This window comes from Ruditapes philippinarum, unplaced genomic scaffold, assembly GCF_026571515.1.
Source record: "Ruditapes philippinarum isolate M1 unplaced genomic scaffold, ASM2657151v2 ctg5821_1_1_1_1, whole genome shotgun sequence".
Lineage (NCBI taxonomy): Eukaryota > Metazoa > Mollusca > Bivalvia > Venerida > Veneridae > Ruditapes > Ruditapes philippinarum.
Window position 1 is genome coordinate 1 of NW_026865285.1, and position 22,572 is coordinate 22,572.

The 22,572-nt window shown below is 33.9% G+C and overlaps 1 protein-coding gene across 2 annotated transcripts; it reads left to right on the forward strand.

Moving 5' to 3' along the window:
• Nucleotides 1-5,082: 5,082 nt before the first annotated feature.
• On the forward strand, nt 5,083-22,572 carry LOC132728528 (ceramide synthase 2-like). 2 transcript variants are annotated; one of them, XM_060714165.1, is made up of 11 exons: nt 5,083-5,237; nt 11,699-11,967; nt 13,048-13,171; nt 14,114-14,220; nt 14,846-14,903; nt 15,694-15,744; nt 16,467-16,559; nt 17,593-17,721; nt 19,527-19,633; nt 20,496-20,655; nt 21,308-22,572. In XM_060714165.1, exons 2-11 carry the CDS (start codon nt 11,771-11,773, stop codon nt 21,533-21,535), a joined length of 1,254 nt encoding a protein of 417 aa, XP_060570148.1. In that variant the 5' UTR covers nt 5,083-5,237; nt 11,699-11,770; the 3' UTR covers nt 21,536-22,572. The 2 variants fall into 2 exon arrangements, with proteins under 2 accessions (XP_060570148.1, XP_060570149.1); XM_060714166.1 differs by lacking the exon at nt 5,083-5,237 and adding an exon at nt 5,335-5,475.

Genomic DNA, 22,572 nt, shown 5'->3' on the forward strand with positions numbered 1-22,572 from the left:
AAAAAAGAAAATTTTAGTGCCACAAAACTACGACATATATTTAAACAAAGTGTTTAAACGTTTTCCTATATACGATCCCGGATGCCGTGTGTCAGAGATTCCAACATTGTCCTCTGCCATCACGTGGTACTAGAAATAACCCGGATGAAAGAATTCCGTACTTAACATAAATGAGGTATATCCCGATAGCAGAAATGTATACTGTCTATTTCGAAGCAAAAATTTAAATTATTTGAATTATAATTTATCTGAATTGAAATTTAATAATAATCCAGAGCTAAGGGTTTTTGGCGCACTTATTTCTACAATAACGCAATAGAATTCAGCCCGTGCCTATTTTTTGACGCAAGAATTTAACTGTCGCCATTTTACTCAATTCTATGGTGGCCGGTTTTGCCGTTTCAAACCCGCGAGAAATTTTATCGTTTTATAATTAAATGTCGCGGGCAACTTTCAAACCTCGATATTTTATAACCTTTTGATTCTAGTGGCCTGTAGCGTCCATGGTTTGACTATATATTTTGCCCCTCATTTGTCTATAAAAAAAGTCGAGGAACCGAAAGAAATCTGAGAATTTTTTGCAAGTTTTGTAAAATTCTACATTAAATTGGCTGCGAATTTTTGTTCCTCAACAACGGTAACATAAAATATCGCGGCGAGAAATAGCAATTTACAGCCGCGACTCTTTGCGCAGAGACGTTTTCCGGCATAAAAAATCGAGGCGTTATGCTAAAACTCGACTTTTTACTAGGTATGCATCCAAGCAAAATATCGCAGATTATAATGGAAGCAATCGGCTACCTAAAGTAGGCATATAATTATGTGGCTTAGTCTACTATGTAGACAGAAAATGACCCAGACGAAATTGTTTATTGTTGTCGTCATATTCCGCGACGATCCGCGAAGATGAAAGCCTTAGGCCGCTATTCCATTTATACGTGATCAGTGGTCCGCGTCCGTCATCCGCATCCGTTACCGATTCGCTAATCAAAGAATACGTTGAATCTATTCCTTTTGTCCGTTTACCATCCGCTTCCGCGACGGCATCCGCGACGTTTCGCAGGATGAGCGATTTTTTACGGACGCGGACAGTCACTGACATGTCTCATCCCTACAAAATGCCTCGAACGAAATTAAATACTTTATCGATTTCGAAAGAAAATACTAAAGAAGTCACCAAAAAAGTGTAGGAGAACATATAAGTTTATGATGCAGGCAATGACAGATTAAAAAAAAACAACATCTGGTCATCGGTTGCTAAAGAGATGTTATTTGAAAACCTAACTGATATTCAATGTTTGTTACCTAATTCTTTGATGTTACAACTGTTTTTGGTATTAGAATGAAATTATATCATATTCTACAAATAATTATCCTCTGTTCGCTAAACTTCAATTAAAAGTATATAGGAAATAACGTACCTATGGAATAATACCCACGGACATGCCCGGACACGGATCACTGACGCGGACCACTGATCACGTATAAATGGAATAACGGCCTTAGGATGTTTACTTGGAAATGTCTTCTGCTTTAAAGCAGTGGAGACAAACAACTTTCTTTACGAAAAAAAAAGGTATTGCCATAAACTTTTTTCACCGGAAGAATTATCAAATAGCTCAATTTTACACTGACCGTAAAGACGAATCCAAAACAAAAGTTTGAATCTGGTCGTGAATTTCGTCCAGAATTGCTGCGTTCTGTGAACGTCGCCTTGACTTGTTGATGCTTGTTCTGATTATTTTTAACAATAACTAATAAAATGTTAACTGTTGTTCTTTATATTTTTTAAAGGCGTGACCTTTTAGAGTTTCAAATGACCCGGAAAACATATTGCAGAGGGTAAATTAATGACCCTCAAAAATCAGACCTGGAGAAAAAAAATGAAAATTCTGTAAAGGTATGTTTGACAGGGAACATTGTAGTAGTAGTTTATTCAAATTTCAGCTCAAAGGCTCAAAATTGGCCCACTTCCGGGGATCATCTTTTTCCTTATAGTTTAAGTGTATTGTAAATTTTGAAGAAAAAAAATCTCTGAGTCTGGAAATGCAAGAGCTTAGATATTCAACAGGATACTTTATCTAATAGACAACGACCAAGACTGTTTAAAGCCTTTAAGTCAAAATTGACCCACCTCGGGGGTCATTGGGTTTTCCTTATAATTATGTATATCAAAAAGGGCTAGTTCAATCTTTTACTCTAAATCTGCAAATGCAATAGCTTAGATAAATACCATTAAGCATCGTCTTGTCGGTTGTTATCAAGTTTGCTATAATTGAAGCCCTTGGGTCAAAATTGGGCCTGCCCTTGGGGTCAATGGGTTTTTCTTTTTTGTATATAATACTAATTTTTGAATACTTCAGTGACTTCAAAAGCAACCATTTACTTTCCATATCAACCACTGACTTACACAGCAACCATTGACTTTACAAAACTTCCAGTTGATTACCAAAGCAACTAGTGACCTCCAAAGTAACAAGTGAATTAACATAGTAACCTGTGGTTTTCCAGAGCAATCATGGGCTTCCATAGCAATCAATCTCTTTCCATAGCAACTAGTTATTTTCGACAGCAACAAGCGGCTTTCCATAGCAACGAGTGACTTCAAAAAAAAACCACACTGACTTTCAATAACAGACAGTGACTTCCCTTAGAACAACCATTGGCTTTCCATAGCAACCATGAAATTCCATAGCAAACATTGTCTGTATATAGCAAGCAGCGACTTCCATAGCAACCATCAACTTTCGATAGCAACCAGTGACTTTCATAACAACTATTGACTTTCAATTGCAACCAGTAACTTCCATATTAATCATCGACTTTCTAAAGCAACAGGTGACTTCCATAGCAACTATATACTTCCAATAGCAACCAGTTATTTCTATTGCAAGCAACATTTAACTTTCTATAGCAACCAGTGACTTCCATAGCAAACATTGATTTTACATAACAACTGTATGTTCACTTTTTCTGATGCAGAATAGAACTGTGATATAAATTGTCCTTGATTTTGAACTAATATCTACATGTACATGTTATTCATAATTATCAATATTTATTAGTCCTTGTCATGTAGAAGCTTCATAGACTTTCAAAAGAGCCCAACCTTTCCCATCTTTTTCCTCTTAAGTCCTACATTTTCCTTAACCCCTTCCCCCACCCCGCCTCACAAAAAAATCCTAAAATCCTTGCTTTATAGGATGCCATGGTGTCAAATATGAAACAGGAATTATGTCTTTTTGATGTTCATAGTTAACACCATGTTGTTAAACAACATAAGTTGTTGTTTTAAAGACTCTGCAAAACAATATGGTAAACTGTTCTTTAGGGTTTAGAATGGTAAATTGTGTGAATTCGTTGTTTCGTTTGAATCGGCGGGAGGAGAAATCGTTGTTGAACAGTCGTGTTTAATAAATATAAATCCTTAAAGCTACATGCCTCCAGATTAGTCAAAATATTTCAATAAAATCAAACTTAAAAAAAATATATCTTAGACTTTAGGAATGTAAAAATATTAAAGATTCAAGTAATAATTGACATGTTATATGTGGTTAATGACTGATTTTTTTCCCAATATAATGACAATTTCTATTGCGTTACTAACGCAGTAAGCGATTTTTGTACATTTTTTCCTCATTTTATTAATTTACGTGAGTTATAAGTGCAATTGATTAGGTGTAAATTGCTTCCTTTTGGTCACTACATATTATTATACGTTACACATATTTTATTTTTTTTAAGAAAATTAGCATAAATCTGGAGGCGTGCTGCTTTAAAGTGACATTCTGACTATCCAAGTGTAAATGGTGAGTGCACGAGTGAAAGTCAAAAATAGCTTGATATATTACTATAATTGTGTTCAATTTTATATTTTACTATACAATAAATAAATAACATTCAACATGACACCTGGACATTTCTATAAATATCATTCGGAATGTATCTGTGACATTCATATTATTTTTTAAAAAAAGAAAAAGGTTGACAGTTTTTTTTTATAATTTTGGTACCAAGTTTTTATCCTTAACATTTTTCATTTTCAATTATTGGTCAATCAACCTTATTAAAGCAAATGTTTAATACACAACTTGGCGGACATAATGATCATAGGTCAGGGGACACAATCGCGTTTTCGATATTACCATCCTCATCAAGAGTTACCTCCCGTGATTTATTAACAATGGTCAGGGGACACAATCGCCTTTCGTCATCTCTTGCCTTATATGTTCAAACCTTATACCTTATCATTTCTTTACTGTTTCTTAGGCATTTGTTCGGTCTTTTCAAAACGTAATCGTTAGAGGGAGAGATCTTAAGTTCAGTTAAGTTGGTCATTTACATTAAAGCAGCATGCCTCCAGATCATGAAAATTTTGAAACTTTATTTAAAAGTAAACTATTGTGAAGTGAACAAAGAAAGTAATTTGCTAATTGCAAACGACGCTAACAATCCACATAAGTTACCAAAAAAAGAGGTCAAATTATGCAGAAATAGTCTTTACTGCATTAGTCACGCAGTAAAAATATGGTGATAAATACTGCAAAATTAGTCATCAATTGACAGAACATGTAATTATAACTTTAATCATTCTACTTTTCTTAAAATCTTAGGACATCTTTCAGTTTTAATCCGGAGGCATGCAGCTTTAATAATCAATGTTTAATATGAAAAAAATGCGTGCGGTGTTTAATACAATTTAGAATCTACTGCAAACCTTAACTAAAATGCTGACATATATACTATTACGGCGAATTAAAACATTTGAATATGAAAAAGGAACGCGCCCGAATAATTATTTATAATATTTAACATATTACGTGACATCTTAATTGATTTGATTACAATATCTATAAATAGCCTGGAGTCTCGTGCGCTGCATTAATTACAAATCATCGTACGATGTTCACATCCGTACATATATAAATATATCAAGCATTAGAAAGTCCTACTTTATAATATCGTATGTTATGTTATTATTTTAAAGTACCCATTCGCTTTTATCAATCCGGTATCTCTAGTGGTCTAAAGGGAAAACAGGGGGGGGGGGGTACACACACTCGTGATGAGGATGAAAGTATGAAAGTTTGTATGTTGTCAAGTGACGCATATATAAATCATGGTTGAGTGGTTTGCTACACTCGCCAGTCGCCACTATATGTTATAGACACACATGAGTAATTCTCGTATGCGAGGGAGAACTTCATATGTTTAAAGGAAGAGATTTATAATTCAAGGTATTTTGATTTTACATTTGTATAATGCACTGAGATGGAAAAAAAAACATACGCGCATATATAATTGTATAAATAATAAGTAATAATTACTTTAGTATACATTCTGTTAATAATTATATGAGAACTTTTTTTTCTCTCGACCTGATTTATATGTTTAACCTTTTACCTCCATAACATGTGATGTAAAGTTAGATTTCATCTTAACATACAAAGATTGTTGGAGTTTGTAAAAAGTCATGTATGTATTGTAAGGTTTCGGGATCATGTGATAACATTGTTTTGTTGTTGTGTTTTTGTTGTTTATATGTTTTTATGTACTATTAAACCACGTAAAAAGTATTTCGGAAACTAAGCATATTGTTTTACGCTTTTTCAATAAATTGTATGTTATTTCTTATAGGGAAATCGTTATCTTTGAAAATATCGGTATAAATGTACTGCATACAACTGTGCATTGTTAAATAAGAAAAGTTAAGTGGTGTTAAAAATGATACATGATGAACGCCCGCGGCGGAAATGACGGTATGGTGAACATTTGTGACATAGTTATACTTAGGACTACATTGTAAATTACTTTGTTTCATGTGTACCACCACCACTACCAACAACAACAACAATAACAACAACAACATGTTTGTATTGACTTTATACACCGAGTATAGCAATGCATTATGTAATTAATAAAATCACGGACCTTAATTGGCAATTTAGGTCCGTGATCAGTGTTTAGCGTGATGCGTCGTGTCGGTGTTGGTAGTTTAGCAGTAAAAAAGAATTATTAAATTTACCATTAAAAGCACAGACCAGCCCCCGCTTCGTTCCTGGCCAGACTGTGAAGCAGTTAACAGTACTTGAAGTCTTCACTTTTGTAAGAAACTGAAAACTTCTGCACATGTCAAAGCAAATCTAGACCGAAGAAAGGATTTCCTGACCAATCGTTACGATAGTGACCTGCGCCGTCCGGGAATCGAACCCGAGTCGCTCGATTTACAGTCTATCGCTATACCTATAGAGCTACAGCGATTTGGCAGTACGTGTCACTATTTATACATTATGGCACGCTGAATTAATATAGTATAACATTTTCAAATATTAGAAGTTTTGAACCTTTATCCAGATACTAGAATCTCGCGCAGAAATTCAAATAAACGTCTCAGGAAACATTAATGGATTTCACATGAATAACTGCATGCTCTAGTTCATACAAAAGTTCACATAACATAAGAAAGGTTATAAATTCTACTGGAGAGCACGCGCCAATTCAAAGAGTGAGGGCATTACTATAATGCATTTGCATTGAATCTAGGTACTGTCCTATTTCTTAAAGAACCTTGGATTTAATATGAATATCACCGCACATATTATTGTGTTTTCTATTTATTTATTTACTTATTTATTGAGATGTTAAAATTACCTGTTGAATGGATTTATCAAAGTCGAGAACAGCGTAATCTTGGCCATTAATCGGTGCATTAATTTCAACGTATCTATAAAATCTAACCCTAACCTAAATCAGTTAAAATCTAGGCAAATATAAAATATAAGATAAGAATATTTAATCTCAGTCTCATTCATATATTCATATACATATTGGGATAATGAATATCAATCATAGAGTGGTTGAAAACTTAAAAGAGGACTTCAATTGAATTACACTTCACACATAAATTGAGCCGCGTCACGACAAAACCAACATAGTTCGTTTGCGACCAGCATGATTCCAGACTAGCCTGCGCATTTTTCGCTTACCAACCCTTTTACAAGTATAGAAACTAATAGCGAACATCATGGATCCTGATCAGACTGAGCGGATGCGCAGGCTGGTCTGGATCCATGCTGGTCGCAAACCCATTATGTTGGTTTTGTCGTGACGCGGCTCAATTGATTGTACTCCCTTCAAAATATATTATGTCATTTGCAAAACAATAAAAGAGAGATTTGAATAATTCAGTACTTGTTAATTAGGCGTTCCATAGATAGGACTAATGTTTCTTTATATAAAAAGCAACCTATTTGTTTTTATTATTTAGAAAATAAATCGCTTAATCGGGAAGATTTCGCAGGACTTAAATTTTACATATATGAAAACTAGGGATGGTGAAATTTTTAAAGCAAAGCATACATGATTGGTTACTTTATTGTTACTAAAAAATAAAAGTTCGTGTTAATACTGACAATAGCTCTTTTCAATTTTCAGTGACTTGTGTATGGCATTTTTTCTGTCGTTTACTTTTTTCTTTCTTGTTTTAATTGTCAGCTTTAATGGCTTTAAAACTTCACCATAAATATGATCAGAGAATTTACGCGCGATTATCATAATATAACTTATCTAATCTCTAATCACAAATATTGGTTTGTCCGTTTGTCTGTCTGTTCGTTTAAGTGAGTTCATCCAGTACACCTCTCAGTACAGTTATAATGTCACGTGACTTTCACTCAAAAGTTACATGGAGGCTAAAAAAATAGTTATCTAAGTACATTTTTGAAGTTAATGTAGCTGCTTCATCCAGTGAGTGTTACTGAACGCATATTTGAGTGTTACGAAACGCATATTTTAAGTGTTATGGAACGCATATTTTAAGTGATACGGAACGCATATTTTGAGTGTTACGGAACGCATATTTTAAGTGATACGGAACGCATATTTTGAGTGTTACGGAACGCATATTTTAAGTGATACGGAACGCATATTTTGAGTGTTACAGAACGCATTTTTGAGTGTTACGGAACGTATTTTTTAAGTGATACGGAACGCATATTTTTATGATACGGAACGTATATTTCTAATGATACGGAACGCATATTTCAAATATCTATAACATCATATCGGTCAATATGACCCCCTTAAACATGTGATGATCTGTCATCATTGACATATCATGATATTAATATGCTTATAGTCTAATTAAATATATATTGGTCAAAAAATTAGTTTTCATATAAATTGCTTAAATGCATCAGAAAAAATGATGAAAAAATAAATAATATATATTACTTACCTCGAATGTATTGTAGTTTTCAACTGTTTTCGTAATTTGCTACTATAATGCATGAATTACTTAGTGGCTTGCTTGTATGGTTACATAATTATATATAAACATGTAATTGTTCATCCATCGTATAATTTGTCTATGCCTTTTATGGCATAAAGTCCCCCTTTATTCCCCCAACGCCACCCCACCCACCCCACACAATCTTTCTCGTCATATAGAGATCTCCCGAAACTTTTTTTTATCTCTTTATCGCATATTTTAACATGGACGCAGATTAAGAATTCACATACACACGCAAAATATCTGATATCTTATTACGAAACTTTTTTCAGAAATCTGACACTACTTCCCAGTTATCGTTTTTTCTTGTGTAAAACATTTAAGTTTCCTACTTTTTTCAAAGGTGAATAAATAACCATTGCATTTTTGCCTTACTTCAATGCATTGATAAAAATTAATGAATTAACTGGTCGTGTTAAAAGGCCCCAATAGACGGTAGGATTTTGAAGTACAACACCAATTAAAACTAAGATGTACAGGCAAATCTTAATGTGTGAAGGCTACTATTTCTTGAATTTGGAGGACATGTTCTATTTTGAAAATCTTGTCGTACAGATTTCTACAGACCTCCCACAATGACAAGTAACAGATTACCAAATTATCTCCTGATAATGGGTGTAATGAATGAAATTCCAGAACAATTAGGGCTAAAAGGTAAACATAGTAGTAAGATGGGGTAAAAATGATGTTGAAAAACTCTTCAGGAAACCCAAATTTGTGTTATGTTCGAATCCCAAATTATTCCGAAAATGATTATGTCATGGTATTGAACTGTTCTCTAATTATCGGAAGGGAGGTAGTTTGTAGGCGGCCGGATACCTTAGTCAGTAGAGCCGCAGTACGGTATTCCGAGGGTCCCAGGTTTGAGTCTAGGTCATGCTTCACATTTAAAAAAAAATTAAATGGAGGTGTTTCAAACATTACTTATGGCGAAAAAAGTATTTAGTGAGTAAAATATGTAAAGGATCAATTGGGAGGGATCCTTTTTAGGGAAACCTCAGATGATTCCTACAGTGTAGAATTACCGTCTGAATGCAAGTGTTGTTTTGCTTTAGTGCTGTACAACTAAGTCCTCCGTCTGTTGAGGCCTTTAAAAGGGGGTTGTCCTTAACATTGGGGTGGTCACCGAGCGCGGGTCTGTACTGTATTTCTTACCGCAACTATAGCAGTGACATTTCGAATGTTTTTTTAATGATTACACCAGAACAACAATACAGGCAAGTGATACTGGAATAATGGATAGCAGCACGTGATCCAATGATAATCAATTATGTATTATTCCGCCAACATGATTAAAGGGGAAAAAGTAATGGAAACATGTATACATACACTGTTGTTGTTTCCCAGAAACAGGCATAGGAACTTTTACATGAACGATGGAAAAGTTCATCTATGGAGTAGTTAATCTGAAAACTTTGCTACGAAAGACCGGTGGGGACATTTAAACTTCATAAATTCCCGATATCATTCGTGAAGTTGAACTTCATGAATTCACGTTTTGAATTTCACGATTTTAATTCCGTGAATATTTAAACTTCATGAATTCACGATTTAAACTTCACATATTCAACATTGCGAAATCACGCTTTGAACATCACGATTATAATTTCACGATTTCGACTTCACAAAAAAAATCACAATTTCAACTTCACAAATTCACGATCTCAACTTCACGAATTCAAGATTTTATGTACACGGCATTGAAATCGTGAAAATTAAAACATATATTCATGAAGTTGAATTCGTGAAGTCGAAATCGTGAATTCCGTATGTTGAAAGCTTGAATTTCCGAAGTTAAAATTGTAAATTCACGAAGTAGAAATTGTCAATTAACGAAGATGAAATCGTAAATACATTAAGTTCAAAATATGAATTTATGAAGTTGAAATCTTGAATTCATGATGAAGAAATCGTGAATTCATGATGTTGAAAATTGCAAATTCGTAAAGATGAGTTGTAAAACCCGAGAATTTACATATTGCAAACGCCATTTACAATCCATGTAAATTACGAAAAAGAAAAAATGACGAAGAATCTATGGGTGAATAAATTAAAACAACTTTAAAACCTAAAGTGATTTGACTTCACCACTTGAGTTAAAGTGCTGTTGGCTGACTAACTTAAAGATTTTTGATTCTGATATCCCTAAAATTGATAATGGATAGTTCCGAAATGGAAACTGAGCAAGTCCATGTACATTTTTTCCCATAACACTACTATTGTTTTTGGTGTTGTAATCAACCCATTCATGCTGCCTTCTGTCCTGTCCTGTTTTAATTTTGGTCCTGTTAGGCTTCTTACCGGTGTTCTTGTGTTGCTGTATCGTGTGGGGGTTGCGTTCATTGAACGCCGCCCTTCCTGCTTGTTTATCATATGAGCCGCATCACGACAAAACCAACATAATGGGTTTGCGACCAGCATGGATCCAGACCAGCCTGCGCATCCGCGCAGTCTGATCAGGATCCATGTTGTTCGCTTACAAAACCTATAGCAAGTAGAGAAACTGATAGCGAACAGCATAGATCCTGATCAGACTGCGCGGATGCGCAGGCTGGTCTGGATCCATGCTGGTCGCAAACCCATTATGTTGGTTTTGTCATGACGCGGCTCATATCTTGTTGTTGTTGTTCAGCCAAGGAAAATGGCACAGCTGTGAAAAACTACAAATGTAGCGTAATATATTATTAAGTAAATGATGAATTAAGATAACACCGGTTTTCCTTATTTCAATATATAGTCGATAGCGTTCTTTTCCTAAATGTAAGTGGCGACATCTGCACCACAATGTAAATAATAAGTAAAAAGTCGTTACTTTTCGGTCATGTTCGTCCAAAATTCGGATAAATAGTTCGATCCCGACATGGGCTTTAGTAATCGGCAAGGCGTTTCGAATGGTAGACTCATAAAAACGACAGAGTGTTTCAAATGGTAGACTCATAGATAGGCCATTGTTTTATTAGATACCTTATATTCAAATTAAGTGGTCATTTGTCAAGCCGGATGTTGACAATCGAAATTAATCTAATGGACGCCTGGTTTCTTATTAAAAACCCGTCATTGTTTCTGTCATTGTTTCTTGTACAATATATTGATACGCGACAGTAAATCCAGATGGCGCCTTTTAATCAAGTGCCCAATCATTCGGAAGCTGTGTTTCTAAAAACAAGCATTTCTATTTACAGCTGTTGCTGTAACATGTGCTACGATACTTGTCAATGTCATCATTGATGTATAAATGTCATGCAACAAATGATGTGATGTGTTACTTAGCATTCGTCAAATTGTGTTTTACTCTTTCTGAGAAATAGTCATAAATTAGCACATAACACAAGGATGTTTTCCAGGGAAACGTACGTTTACATATTTAAAATATATCATTCAAATCAATTCTCATCGCCATGCTTTCAGAACATTTCAACTTGATGTGCACCGGAAGTAAAGCTACAAACCGGAAGTGAAACATATTTTTATCTTCCAAACATGGCATTGAAGAGTTTCAACGACTTCATCTGGGACGAACGGTGGTGGTTCCCGAACAAAGTATTTGGCAATACGTATGGCTGGAAGGATCTTGAGAACCAGCCAGGATCGGAAGTATACTATCCAGAAACGACGGATCTTCACTTTGGTATTTTACTAGGAGCTGCTCTTGTTATACTCAGGTTTATTATTGAGAGGTAAGATCTTTATTCACAGAGGCTTGGGGGGGGGATCTGACCCCATACGTCGGTGCCTTTTTTATATCGAGATCTAAATGAACATTCTATTTTCATATTTGCATTTATTTTCATATTTGCATTTTATCATTATCATGCAAATATGTACAATTCATCATAACGGCAAAACGGAAGTACGATTTCACACGTGCCTTTACTCTAATAAAAAGGTAGAACCATTATGAGTTTTGCTCTAAGGGCTTAAGTTCGCCGGAAGTTCAAAGTCCAAGTACCTTTCAAGTTTCTGTGAACAACAGTACATGTGTCATGGGATCACTGTTTAATATTTAAAGCAGATATATCTATGGGTTTTTAATATATTCAGTGTTAAGCGTTCAATGCGCCTACAAAAGACTTGTTGTTTTTTGTTTCTTGTTTGAGCTCAGATATTTTTAAAACATTCTATTTTATTATGATTAGGAGTACTGTATAATATATTTTTGAATAATGTTTGTCTGTTTTATATTCTTAATAATATTTGATTCTTATGTACTTTAAACCGCTTTACATATCAAATACCGTAGTTATATTTACGAAAGACCGGTGGGGACATTTCAACTTCATGAATTCCGGACCCCATCTACGTGATTTCAACTTTATTTTATATTCACAATTTTAACATACAGAATTCACGTTTTCAATTTCGTGAATTAATGATATCATCGTTGTGAAGATGAAATCTTGAATAAGTGAAGCTGAAATCGTATGGTTAAAAACGTGAATTCGCGAAGTTGATTTCGTGAATTCATGAAGTTGAAATCTTGATTTCGTTAAGTTGAAATCGTTAATACAAGAAGTTGAAATCAAGAATCCGTGAAATTCGCAAGTTGAAATTGTGGATTGACGAAGTTAAAATTCCAAATACAAGAAGATGATTCGGGAATTCAATAAGTTTAAATGTCCCCACCGGTCATTCGTATTTATTAGAAATTTGCATATTCATCATAAAGAAGTAACTTGATATAAAGTTAGAATGATGCACAATAAATACTACTATAAGTTAGATGTCACAATGTGGATTTTTTATGTTTCTTTTCACAGTGTTCTGTTGAAGCCAATAGGTTATAAACTTGGTGTACAACCACAAAGGGTTCCATTTATAACACCAAACGCTGTTCTGGAGGAGGAATATAAACAAAAGAGACAACTTCAACCAAATTATGAGGTATAAATTTATTTCTTATATTTAATGTTGTTCTAAGTGGCCCAGCAGGCCCACATATATTTAAATCAAAGAAAATATCCCCGGAGCTTAAAGGGACTCCACTGAGGTTTTTTGTTGTTGTTTCCCCCCCCCCCTTTTAGACATGATAGGACTGATACTACTTTTTTCGGGATTAATATTCCATTTGATGTAGGTCTATACCAAAGCTTTTATGCAGAATTTCAAAACATTTGCCAGAACAATAAATCTAATTGTGACAAATGACCCAAAATTGAAAAACGTTGCAACGGTTTTTCACTGAAACCGGGCCAAGAACAGCACAAAAATACTTAATGATTTTTTGGGTATATTTCTTGATTATTTTTTGTGTATCTTTCTTTTTTAAGTGCCCCCAGCTTATCTTCATATCGTATATGTAAGAAATTCAAATTTTCTGTTAGACTTTTTGACCTCAGTGGGAGTTCCTTTAAACTATCAAATTGTTGAATACTTTAATTAATTAGGTTCGCAACTATACAACAATTTGAGTTTTCTTTATGTTTTGGGGTAAAACTTTAAAATGAAGTCGCTTTTAATATTAGAAGTGTATTGCAAACTGCACCTGAAAGAATCAAAGATTATTTATGTACCTTGTCTTGACTGCCTATTATTATAGTATTACCTATAGAAGATTGGCCTATCCTTGCTTTTGATGATGATTGTAAAACTTGTATGTTTTATATAACAATAATGGTTCAAAAATATAAATCATGCTAAACAAAGACTACAACTATAATCCTTTTCAGTGTGATAACTGGATAAAATGCCATTACAATACACAACGGAACGTCCTCGGTTATCATCCATAAGACCGGAGATCCGAAGACTGACGGAAAGGGCCGAAAAGTTGCGAGTGTTCAATATTTTATTTTGCAAATAATAAATTTATTTGTTTTATCAAAGGCATTATCAAAGCAGACTGATTGGTCAGTACGACAGATAGAGGTGTGGTTTCGGAAAAGGAAGAAGCGTGATGCCACGCCCACAATAAAAAAGTTCTGCGATAGCGGGTAAGGCCTTATTTCTTAGTTTGTTGATAGAATCAGTAGAGGGTTTATGCACTTTTTCCGTGCATGAACATCTGCAAAAGAAGGAGGATGCATTTAAAGTCCGCGAAAAGGATGCATGGCATTAGCCCTATTCTTGTGTTAAATTATACGTCGGTACTTCCGCGTTTTGTTAACCTTTTTCGTTTAAAGAAACAATTTTTCCATGCTTTCCATGCTTTCCACGTTCTAGTGCGGTGCCATTTGACAGTTATGTTCTGATAAAAAAACTACCGGGCCGTCATTGCAGTCAGCTATTTTACATGGTGCCCCGAGTGGCGCATGTTAAAAACGTGTAACATAGCGCGTGCTCACGTGTTTTTGTCCGTTCTTCTCCGTTAATGTATGCATTGGTAATTTTATACAAAAATAGAAGTTTAAGCTCGTGTAAGGGTAAATGTAGGATATCTTACAAGAATTAATCTTGTTTTCTAACACTACAATTTTCTGTGAACTGTAAATTTGTTTTAAAATAGTCGTAAAGACGGTAAACAACACTTGTTTTGACATACGTTTATACAATTTTTACATTCGTATGTTTATATAAATTTAACTTCCTTTTATGATTTTATTTCTTCTTTATTTGCAGATGGCATTTTATATTTTACACATCCTCGTTTATCTATGGCTTATGTCTACTATGGAATGTAAGATATTTTACAACATTATATTTAAACCTTACACCACCCCTGGATTCGTAAATGAACTTCACCAGGTTTTGTATTGAGATTAGTCCACTTTAAGTGAAGGGGTTCCGATACAAGCAAAGATCATTGTCTAAACAGACTGCACGGATTTGAATGGTTGTCGTCTGACTCTATACTGTTACACAAGCTGGTTCCCAAAGTTCTCGAATGGTTCCCATTCTTCAGCCAATCTAGCCACAGCAAGGAACGATGCTATCATTGGAAGCTCCTTTGCATTGCCCTTTAGAGCGTCTATTTCTGTGGGTGCTTTTAGGTCACGTGCCGCTTCTGTGTTGCCAAGTAACGGACACTGTTACAGATTGTGCTCGGTTGTTTTGGTTTTCAAATGCCACAGGAGCATTGTGGTGACTGAGGCGGCTTGAGTCTATTATGCAGGGCAGCATTTGTAAATCAAACATGTTGTGTCCGGTGCTGTTCAGGTCTTGAAAAAAGATAATATTCAATCAGCATCATTGATTGTCTTAGGCACCACAACCCCGCCCCCCCCAAAAAAAACAAAAAAACAAACAAACAAAAAAACAAACATTGGTTTATATTTTGAAGCACACTATTTCATCTGGTACTTCTTATACCAAAGACATGTCGTTATTGTCAATGCTTTCTTTGAAATAGTTCATTTTTCTATTGTAAAATATTTCTTGCTAACAATGCTTATGTATTTGTTGATCAGTCAAAACTTTGTAATATGTTCTCTGTATATAAATTTTTGTTTACTTTTCATGTTTTACAGAAACCATGGTTTACAACAACAAAGGAATGCTGGGTAGGATGGCCGCAACAGGTGAATAATATATTTCGAATACTATATTTAGTAACACGAGTTTATCGTAAAAATGTAAAACAAAATTCATAACTATACATTATCTAACTAAACCAATTTATGTCGCAAAACTGGTTGTCATCAAAATACCATTTCAATGTATTGAAGTTAAAATATTTCCTGTCCCTGTACATATGCTAACAATGATTCCTCGGGTGTTAATTACTCGTCTTTTAGAAAGTCGTTCTCAATACAATCGGGACATCTCGGTAATTATTCAGAATAACTTTTCCGAAGTTTGACGCGAAAGGCCGAGAAGATCCGAATGTTAAAAGTTTGGCTATCGGAACACGTTAGTCTCAATTTCCAATTGTATTTTCTCGGGCTTTACCGTCAAACCTCGGATGATTATGAATAATCGCCGAGATGCTTCGAATGCCAAAAATGTGCTCGCATAGACCAATACTCGTCTCATGTAAACAAAAAATCAACAAAAACAGACAAACAAACAAACAAAAATACATAAACATGATATGATATGACACGAGAGATTATTGTCTATAAAATATAATGAATTATTTACTGAATGTAATATATACATCGATAATATAGCAAAAGAAATAGTACATTACATGTTACAGACTTTGTCATATCATATATTTTATTACATTATTACCTTTAATTAATTTTTATTACATTTTTACATTAACTTAATTATGATCATAGTTTTATTGTATTTCCAGCATGTATCTGACGGCATATATTGGTACTACATGATAGAGCTTGCCTTTTATTGCAGTTTGATATTCACCTTACTCTATGACCACAAAAGAGCAGTATTATACTTTTTTCCATTACACATGAATATATATGAATTGCATAGAAAAAAATGACCCTGTCTGCATATTTGAATCACTTAAATTACAAATGTGTATAAAAATGATTAAAGTTAATTACAAAAGTGCATCAAAAGTGCATCAGGGTTTTTTTAAGCTGCGCATGCATGCCTCCAGATGAGTCAAGAATTTTTCAAAAATATCCACTTTGGCAAAAATGCACTAAGATGTTTAATAAAAGTAAAAAATCTCACAATTCAAGTTATGAACTACATGTTACATGCATTTGAATGTCGGATTTTGCAGTATAATCACCATATTTGAACTGTGTGACTAACGCAGTAAGGGCTAGTTTTTGCATATTTTGACCTATATTTGGTAATTTACGTGGATTGAAAGTGCCGTTTGCAATGTGTAAATTACTGTATGTAATATTTTACTTTTAATACATAATATAAAATTTCATGAAAATTATCAGGAGTCTGGAGGCGTGCTGTTTTAAGCTGTAGGTAGACGATAAAACAAATAATACAATAAAGTCAGTTAATACAGAACTCATTTTAGTCCGATATTTTGATAAGGAAGCTGTAAGCATATAGGCACACTCTCGAATCGAACCTGTTCCTGAAATCAACCTGTACTGAGCAATGAGTGTACATATTTATTGCCAAAGTAAACAACGGCTTGACCCCTAGTGTTGCTTTAAGTTTGTAACACCCCAGGTTAACCAAAATCATCTTTCCTGTTTCTGCGTTATATGACCTAAATTGTGCTATAGCGCCGTAAAACCAAACAAAACAAAATATCTCTCCCTCGTCTTGTGACTTGACCTTGTAACTAAAATTTGTTATTCTTTATGTGCAGCGTTCTTTCTTCATTCTCCTAAACTCATGGCAAAGGTCGTACTAATTATTAATACTCGCCAAACTTTTCTACATTTAAGCTGGAAACGTTGTGATTTAATTGTAAAAAAAAATCTTAAAATTAATAATCTTGTTGTTAATTTGATGGATTTATCTTATTTCATTTTCAGGATTTTGTACAAATGATAGTGCACCATTTAGCAACAATAGTTCTCATATATTTTTCTTGGATCAGTAACTTTGTGCGAGTTGGTTCACTTGTGCTTCTCATACATGATGTCTCAGATCCCTGGTTAGAGGTAAAGTGCATTATCTTTAATTAAGTATTAATTAATTAATTCATTAATTCATTAATTCATTCATTCATTCATTCATTCATCCATCCATCATTCATCCATCATTCATTCATTTATTTATTTTGTGTGCTTCTATTTCAGTCGCCCATCGGTAAATTGGTGTGTTACAAGATATAGGCGAAGAACATGTTATTAGTACTTGAACTGGGGATCATGGTGGCTTATTTGTGCCATGCCGTTTTTCCCTCCGCAGGGCGCCAGAAACAAATACGAAATCGCTTTGTCGTAATTTCATGCCGTCGCCTTTCGCTCCGCTGGGCTGCAGCGAAATTACAAAAAAAAAATAACGAAGTAACCACTTTAACCAGGCAAAACTTCGAAATCACGACAATGTGACTCTTTTATCTTACTTTCGTGGTCACTTTGTCGTATTCTGGTATGGCGCCCCGCGGAGCGAAAGTACGGCATGGCACAAATCAGCCACCATACAGAATCTCTGTGTTTGGTAAAAATAAAACTCTGTGTTCTACCAATTACTGATGCTAGAAGTCAATAAATGGCTTTAAAGAGTTGTTAAAGCTGCATGCCTCCACATAAGCCATAATATTTCAAGAAAATCAAACTTGATAAAAAAATATAACCATATTTTTTACTGCGTGACTAACACAATAACAATTTTTGCATATTTTGACTTTTTTTTTGTCATTTACGTGGATTGTTACTGCCGTAAATTTGATCACTTTACAATATTTTACTATAAAAACTAGAACGTTTGTACTTTTATTATGATTATGACTGTGCTAACAATTTCATTAAACACACGTAGCCTATTCAGGGCGCTATTGTATTACGGTTATATGAGTCTAGATATCAATAAAGATTGTATATTATAAATAAATGTAATAAAACGCGAGGAATTTCTCAACAATTATTGAGCCGTGTCACGACAAAACCAACATAATGGGTTTGCGACCAGCATGGATCCAGACCAGCCTGCGCATCCGCGCAGTCTGACCAGGATCCATGCTTTTCGCTATCAGTTTCTCTACTTATAATAGAGTTGGTAAGCGAACAGCATGGATCCTGATCAGACTGCGCGGATGCTCAGACTGGTCTGGATCCATGCTGGTCGCAAACCCACTATGTTGGTTTTGTCATGACACGGCTCAATTGTCAAAGTTGTAAAATTATGTTTAGTGAGAAAATTACGAGGCGTGTATACGTGAAGATTAACAACTATGTCATTCACGTGAATAATTTACCAGCTTGTATTTGGTTATAAAATATGGACCACCTTTGACCCCTGGTTTGAAATGACATATCATAAGACACATGATTCAATTACATTTTATGTTGATTAGTAATGGCGGCGTAAGGTACGGATTGGCGGAGTATTAAAGGCACACCATGCCTTAGAAATGAATAAACTTTTCTTTCTTTAGAAAAGTCAAACATTAGTTTGGTAATGTTTCAATAAAGTTTTATATTAAGAGCATGTTAGATGCTTATCACCTGGCGGAAGTAGCGCTGAAAATAACATTATTTGTCATTAAAAATGTTCAAGTAGGAAAATTTTTTGACTTTCATACAAAATGCTAAATCATTATACTTACTTTCGAGGGATGACCCCTTTACCACATTTTTATGCTTCAAATGCAGAAAGTGTTTGATATTTTGTAACTTAAATCATCTATATTAAATAATTCTGTAAATATCTATGTAATACATGTGCAGTTTTGTGTCTTTTTTTATACATGTACTTTTAAATATCTTTATATAATATTTATGACGAATATTTTTTACTTCAGTTGGCAAAGATGGGTATATATCTAAAACGTAAGACACTAACAGATGTTGCGTTCGGCATATTTGTTTTGGTTTGGACGGTAGCTAGACACTATGTATTACCTTTTATGTAAGTTCTACTTTATGTGACGATGTTTTGAATGTCAATTTCCTTTTTATTTCACATGCTCGTTTCTTATTAACATTTTATGTATAATATTTAAAATATGACGTCATCATATCTTGTCAATTGATAACATACCCGTTCAATTTTTGTGAATCCGTAAAATCGGGGCCTACTTTTATTCAATACATAAAGGATATTAAATGAGAGTAGTTTGAATACAGAATTTATTGAACGAGTCGAATAAATATGATGATCTTCATACCACAAGATGAAAACAAATCCTGTATTTATAGATAAAACTTTTTTTATTATAATTTTTTTTGACGTTACAATTTGAAGTAAAACGTGTTTGTATTGGCTGAATTTAGAAGAAAGAAGTCCGACAAGACATTAGTGAAAATACGGAAAATATGTTTCACTGCAGTGAAAAATTAATTTTTACAGTGAAAATACCGAAAATGAAAATAATATTGTAAACTGCTCCTCACGAAAAAATTATTATACAACAAATAAATTCCTTTTATTGCCATTGGTCGAGACAAGGTCACATGACTTTACAATGATATTAAAATGTGCTTATCCGTCTTTATCTGTCTTACGAGCCCGGAAGTGTCATTTGATTCACATTTAGTGTTGCGTGACACTTTTTAGTCTCGTCTTACCTTAAAGAAATGGTCGGTACATATTTAGTGTTGCGTTACCTGTTTAAGTGTCATGTTACCTTAAAAGCACGATGATGATACGTTTAAACTCCGTATTATGTTAGGCACAGACAAAAACATGCCTTAAAAGAGACCAAAGGTAACATTCGTCCCGGTTTTTTACGAAAGGCATATACTTAATATTGTGTTATGTTCTGTTTCAGAATATTGTATACAACCACCATTGAAGTTCTCGATATCATAGATGCACCTACCTTTGTTAACTACTTTTTCAACTTCTTTTTGTACCTGCTACTGATGTTAACGTGTATTTGGTCGTATCATATTTATAAAATGGTGTACAAGACGCTTACAGAAGGCGATGTAAGTATTGAAAGTAATTAAAACTGCGTCAGAAATGTTTTAAAGAAAATCAATCTTGAGAAAAATGTACAAAAATTTTAGTTAAAGTAAGCATATTCACAATTCAATAAATGATTTACATTAAATAAGCAATTAATGACTGACTTTGCAGTATTTATCACCATGCATTATATTGTACTGCGTGACTTACGCATTAATAGCTACTTTTGCATATTTTGAACTATTTATTATTAATTTTAAGTGAAGTTTGAAATGTGGAAATGACTTCCATTTATCATTATATATTATCAATATCATATTTATTTCCCCTTTTGATTTATCATTATATATTATCCATATTATATTTATACCCCCATTTGAGTTATCATTTTATATTATCGATATCATATTGATCTCCCCTTTGAATATATCATTATATATTATCAATATCAAAATTATCTCCCCTTTTGATTTATCATATATTATTAATATCATATTTATCTCCCCTTTTGTTTATCATTCTATATTAATTTGATATTATCAATTTCGTATTTATCTCCCCTTTAAATAAATTATTATATATTTGTCTCCCCTTTTGATTTATCATATATTATCAATACCATATTTATCTCCCCTTTTGATTTATCATTATGCTTGCATTTTATTGATGCAGATTAAAGATAGTCGGAGTGACTCGGAGGCCGACGATGATGACGTCACTGTTGACAAAAAGCTTGACAAACCAATTGACAGTTATCAAAATGGAAATAATCACACAACAGAAAATGGAAATAATAACACAACAGAAAACGGAAATTGTCATAATGAAGTAAATTGTCATGCGCCGGCAGTGGAAAATGGAAATATAAAAATAGACAAGAAACAAGCGTTAGACACATGAATTTTATATTAAAATGCAGACTATTGAAATAAATAGAGACTTTTAAATTATATACATGTACATGTACGTATATGACTTTTTAAAACCTTAGAATGGATTATAATATAGAGCATGGGAACGCTGTAAAACATCAAAGATGAAGTTATATGTGAAGTGATAAACACGTGGTACCTGTATTTTATATATGAGAATGTTGAGATATTTAAACAACAAATTTGTTTATGTCCAACAGTGTTTAATCATATTATATATAATGATAGAGGTTATGCAATATGCATGGCCTATCATGAAGAACTTTAATAGAAGATCACCAAAGAATCCACGTAATGACACTTACTCTTTGATTTCTAAGGCCTGCTATTGGAGTTCTGATGCGTGCAATTTGAGATATATTCTTTTGTAAAATTATTGTATCTGCTTAGGATCCTGCCTGGGTTTGCGGTTACTTTATCAATAAAATCTAGTCAACAGTCTTGCGTGAGGTCAGTAGTTCTACTCGGGTACCTGCTCGTTACTCAGGTGCCTGCTCGCCACTTAGGTACCTTCTCGCCACTCAAGTACCTGCTCGCAACTAAGGTGCCTGCTCGCCACTTAGGTGCCTACTCGCCACTCAAGTACCTACTCGCAACTCAGGTGCCTGCTCGCTGCTCAGGTACCTGCTCGCCTAAAATCCGCATGTCATTCTCCACCAGTACACCTTGTAATGCCCCATATGACATTGGCAATGTCGGCTTGTCTGAAAACTCAGCAAAATATACGTTCTACCTATATTCTTATATAGAATATTGATGGAGACATGCCATATTTTTTTAATTTACGATTTTCTTAATTCACGGTTCACTTAAAGTAAACCAAATTTCCTATTCAAATATACATGTATCATTATTATTTTTTAAATATTTTATCCCGAATATAATTTTCATCTTCCAGTTTCTTTGAAATTTTTATATACGTATGCTCATTATTTTATTATTATTTTCTATTATTATTATATTGAACGTGCTGTATGAATTGATTATTAAATTTCTTTTGCCATA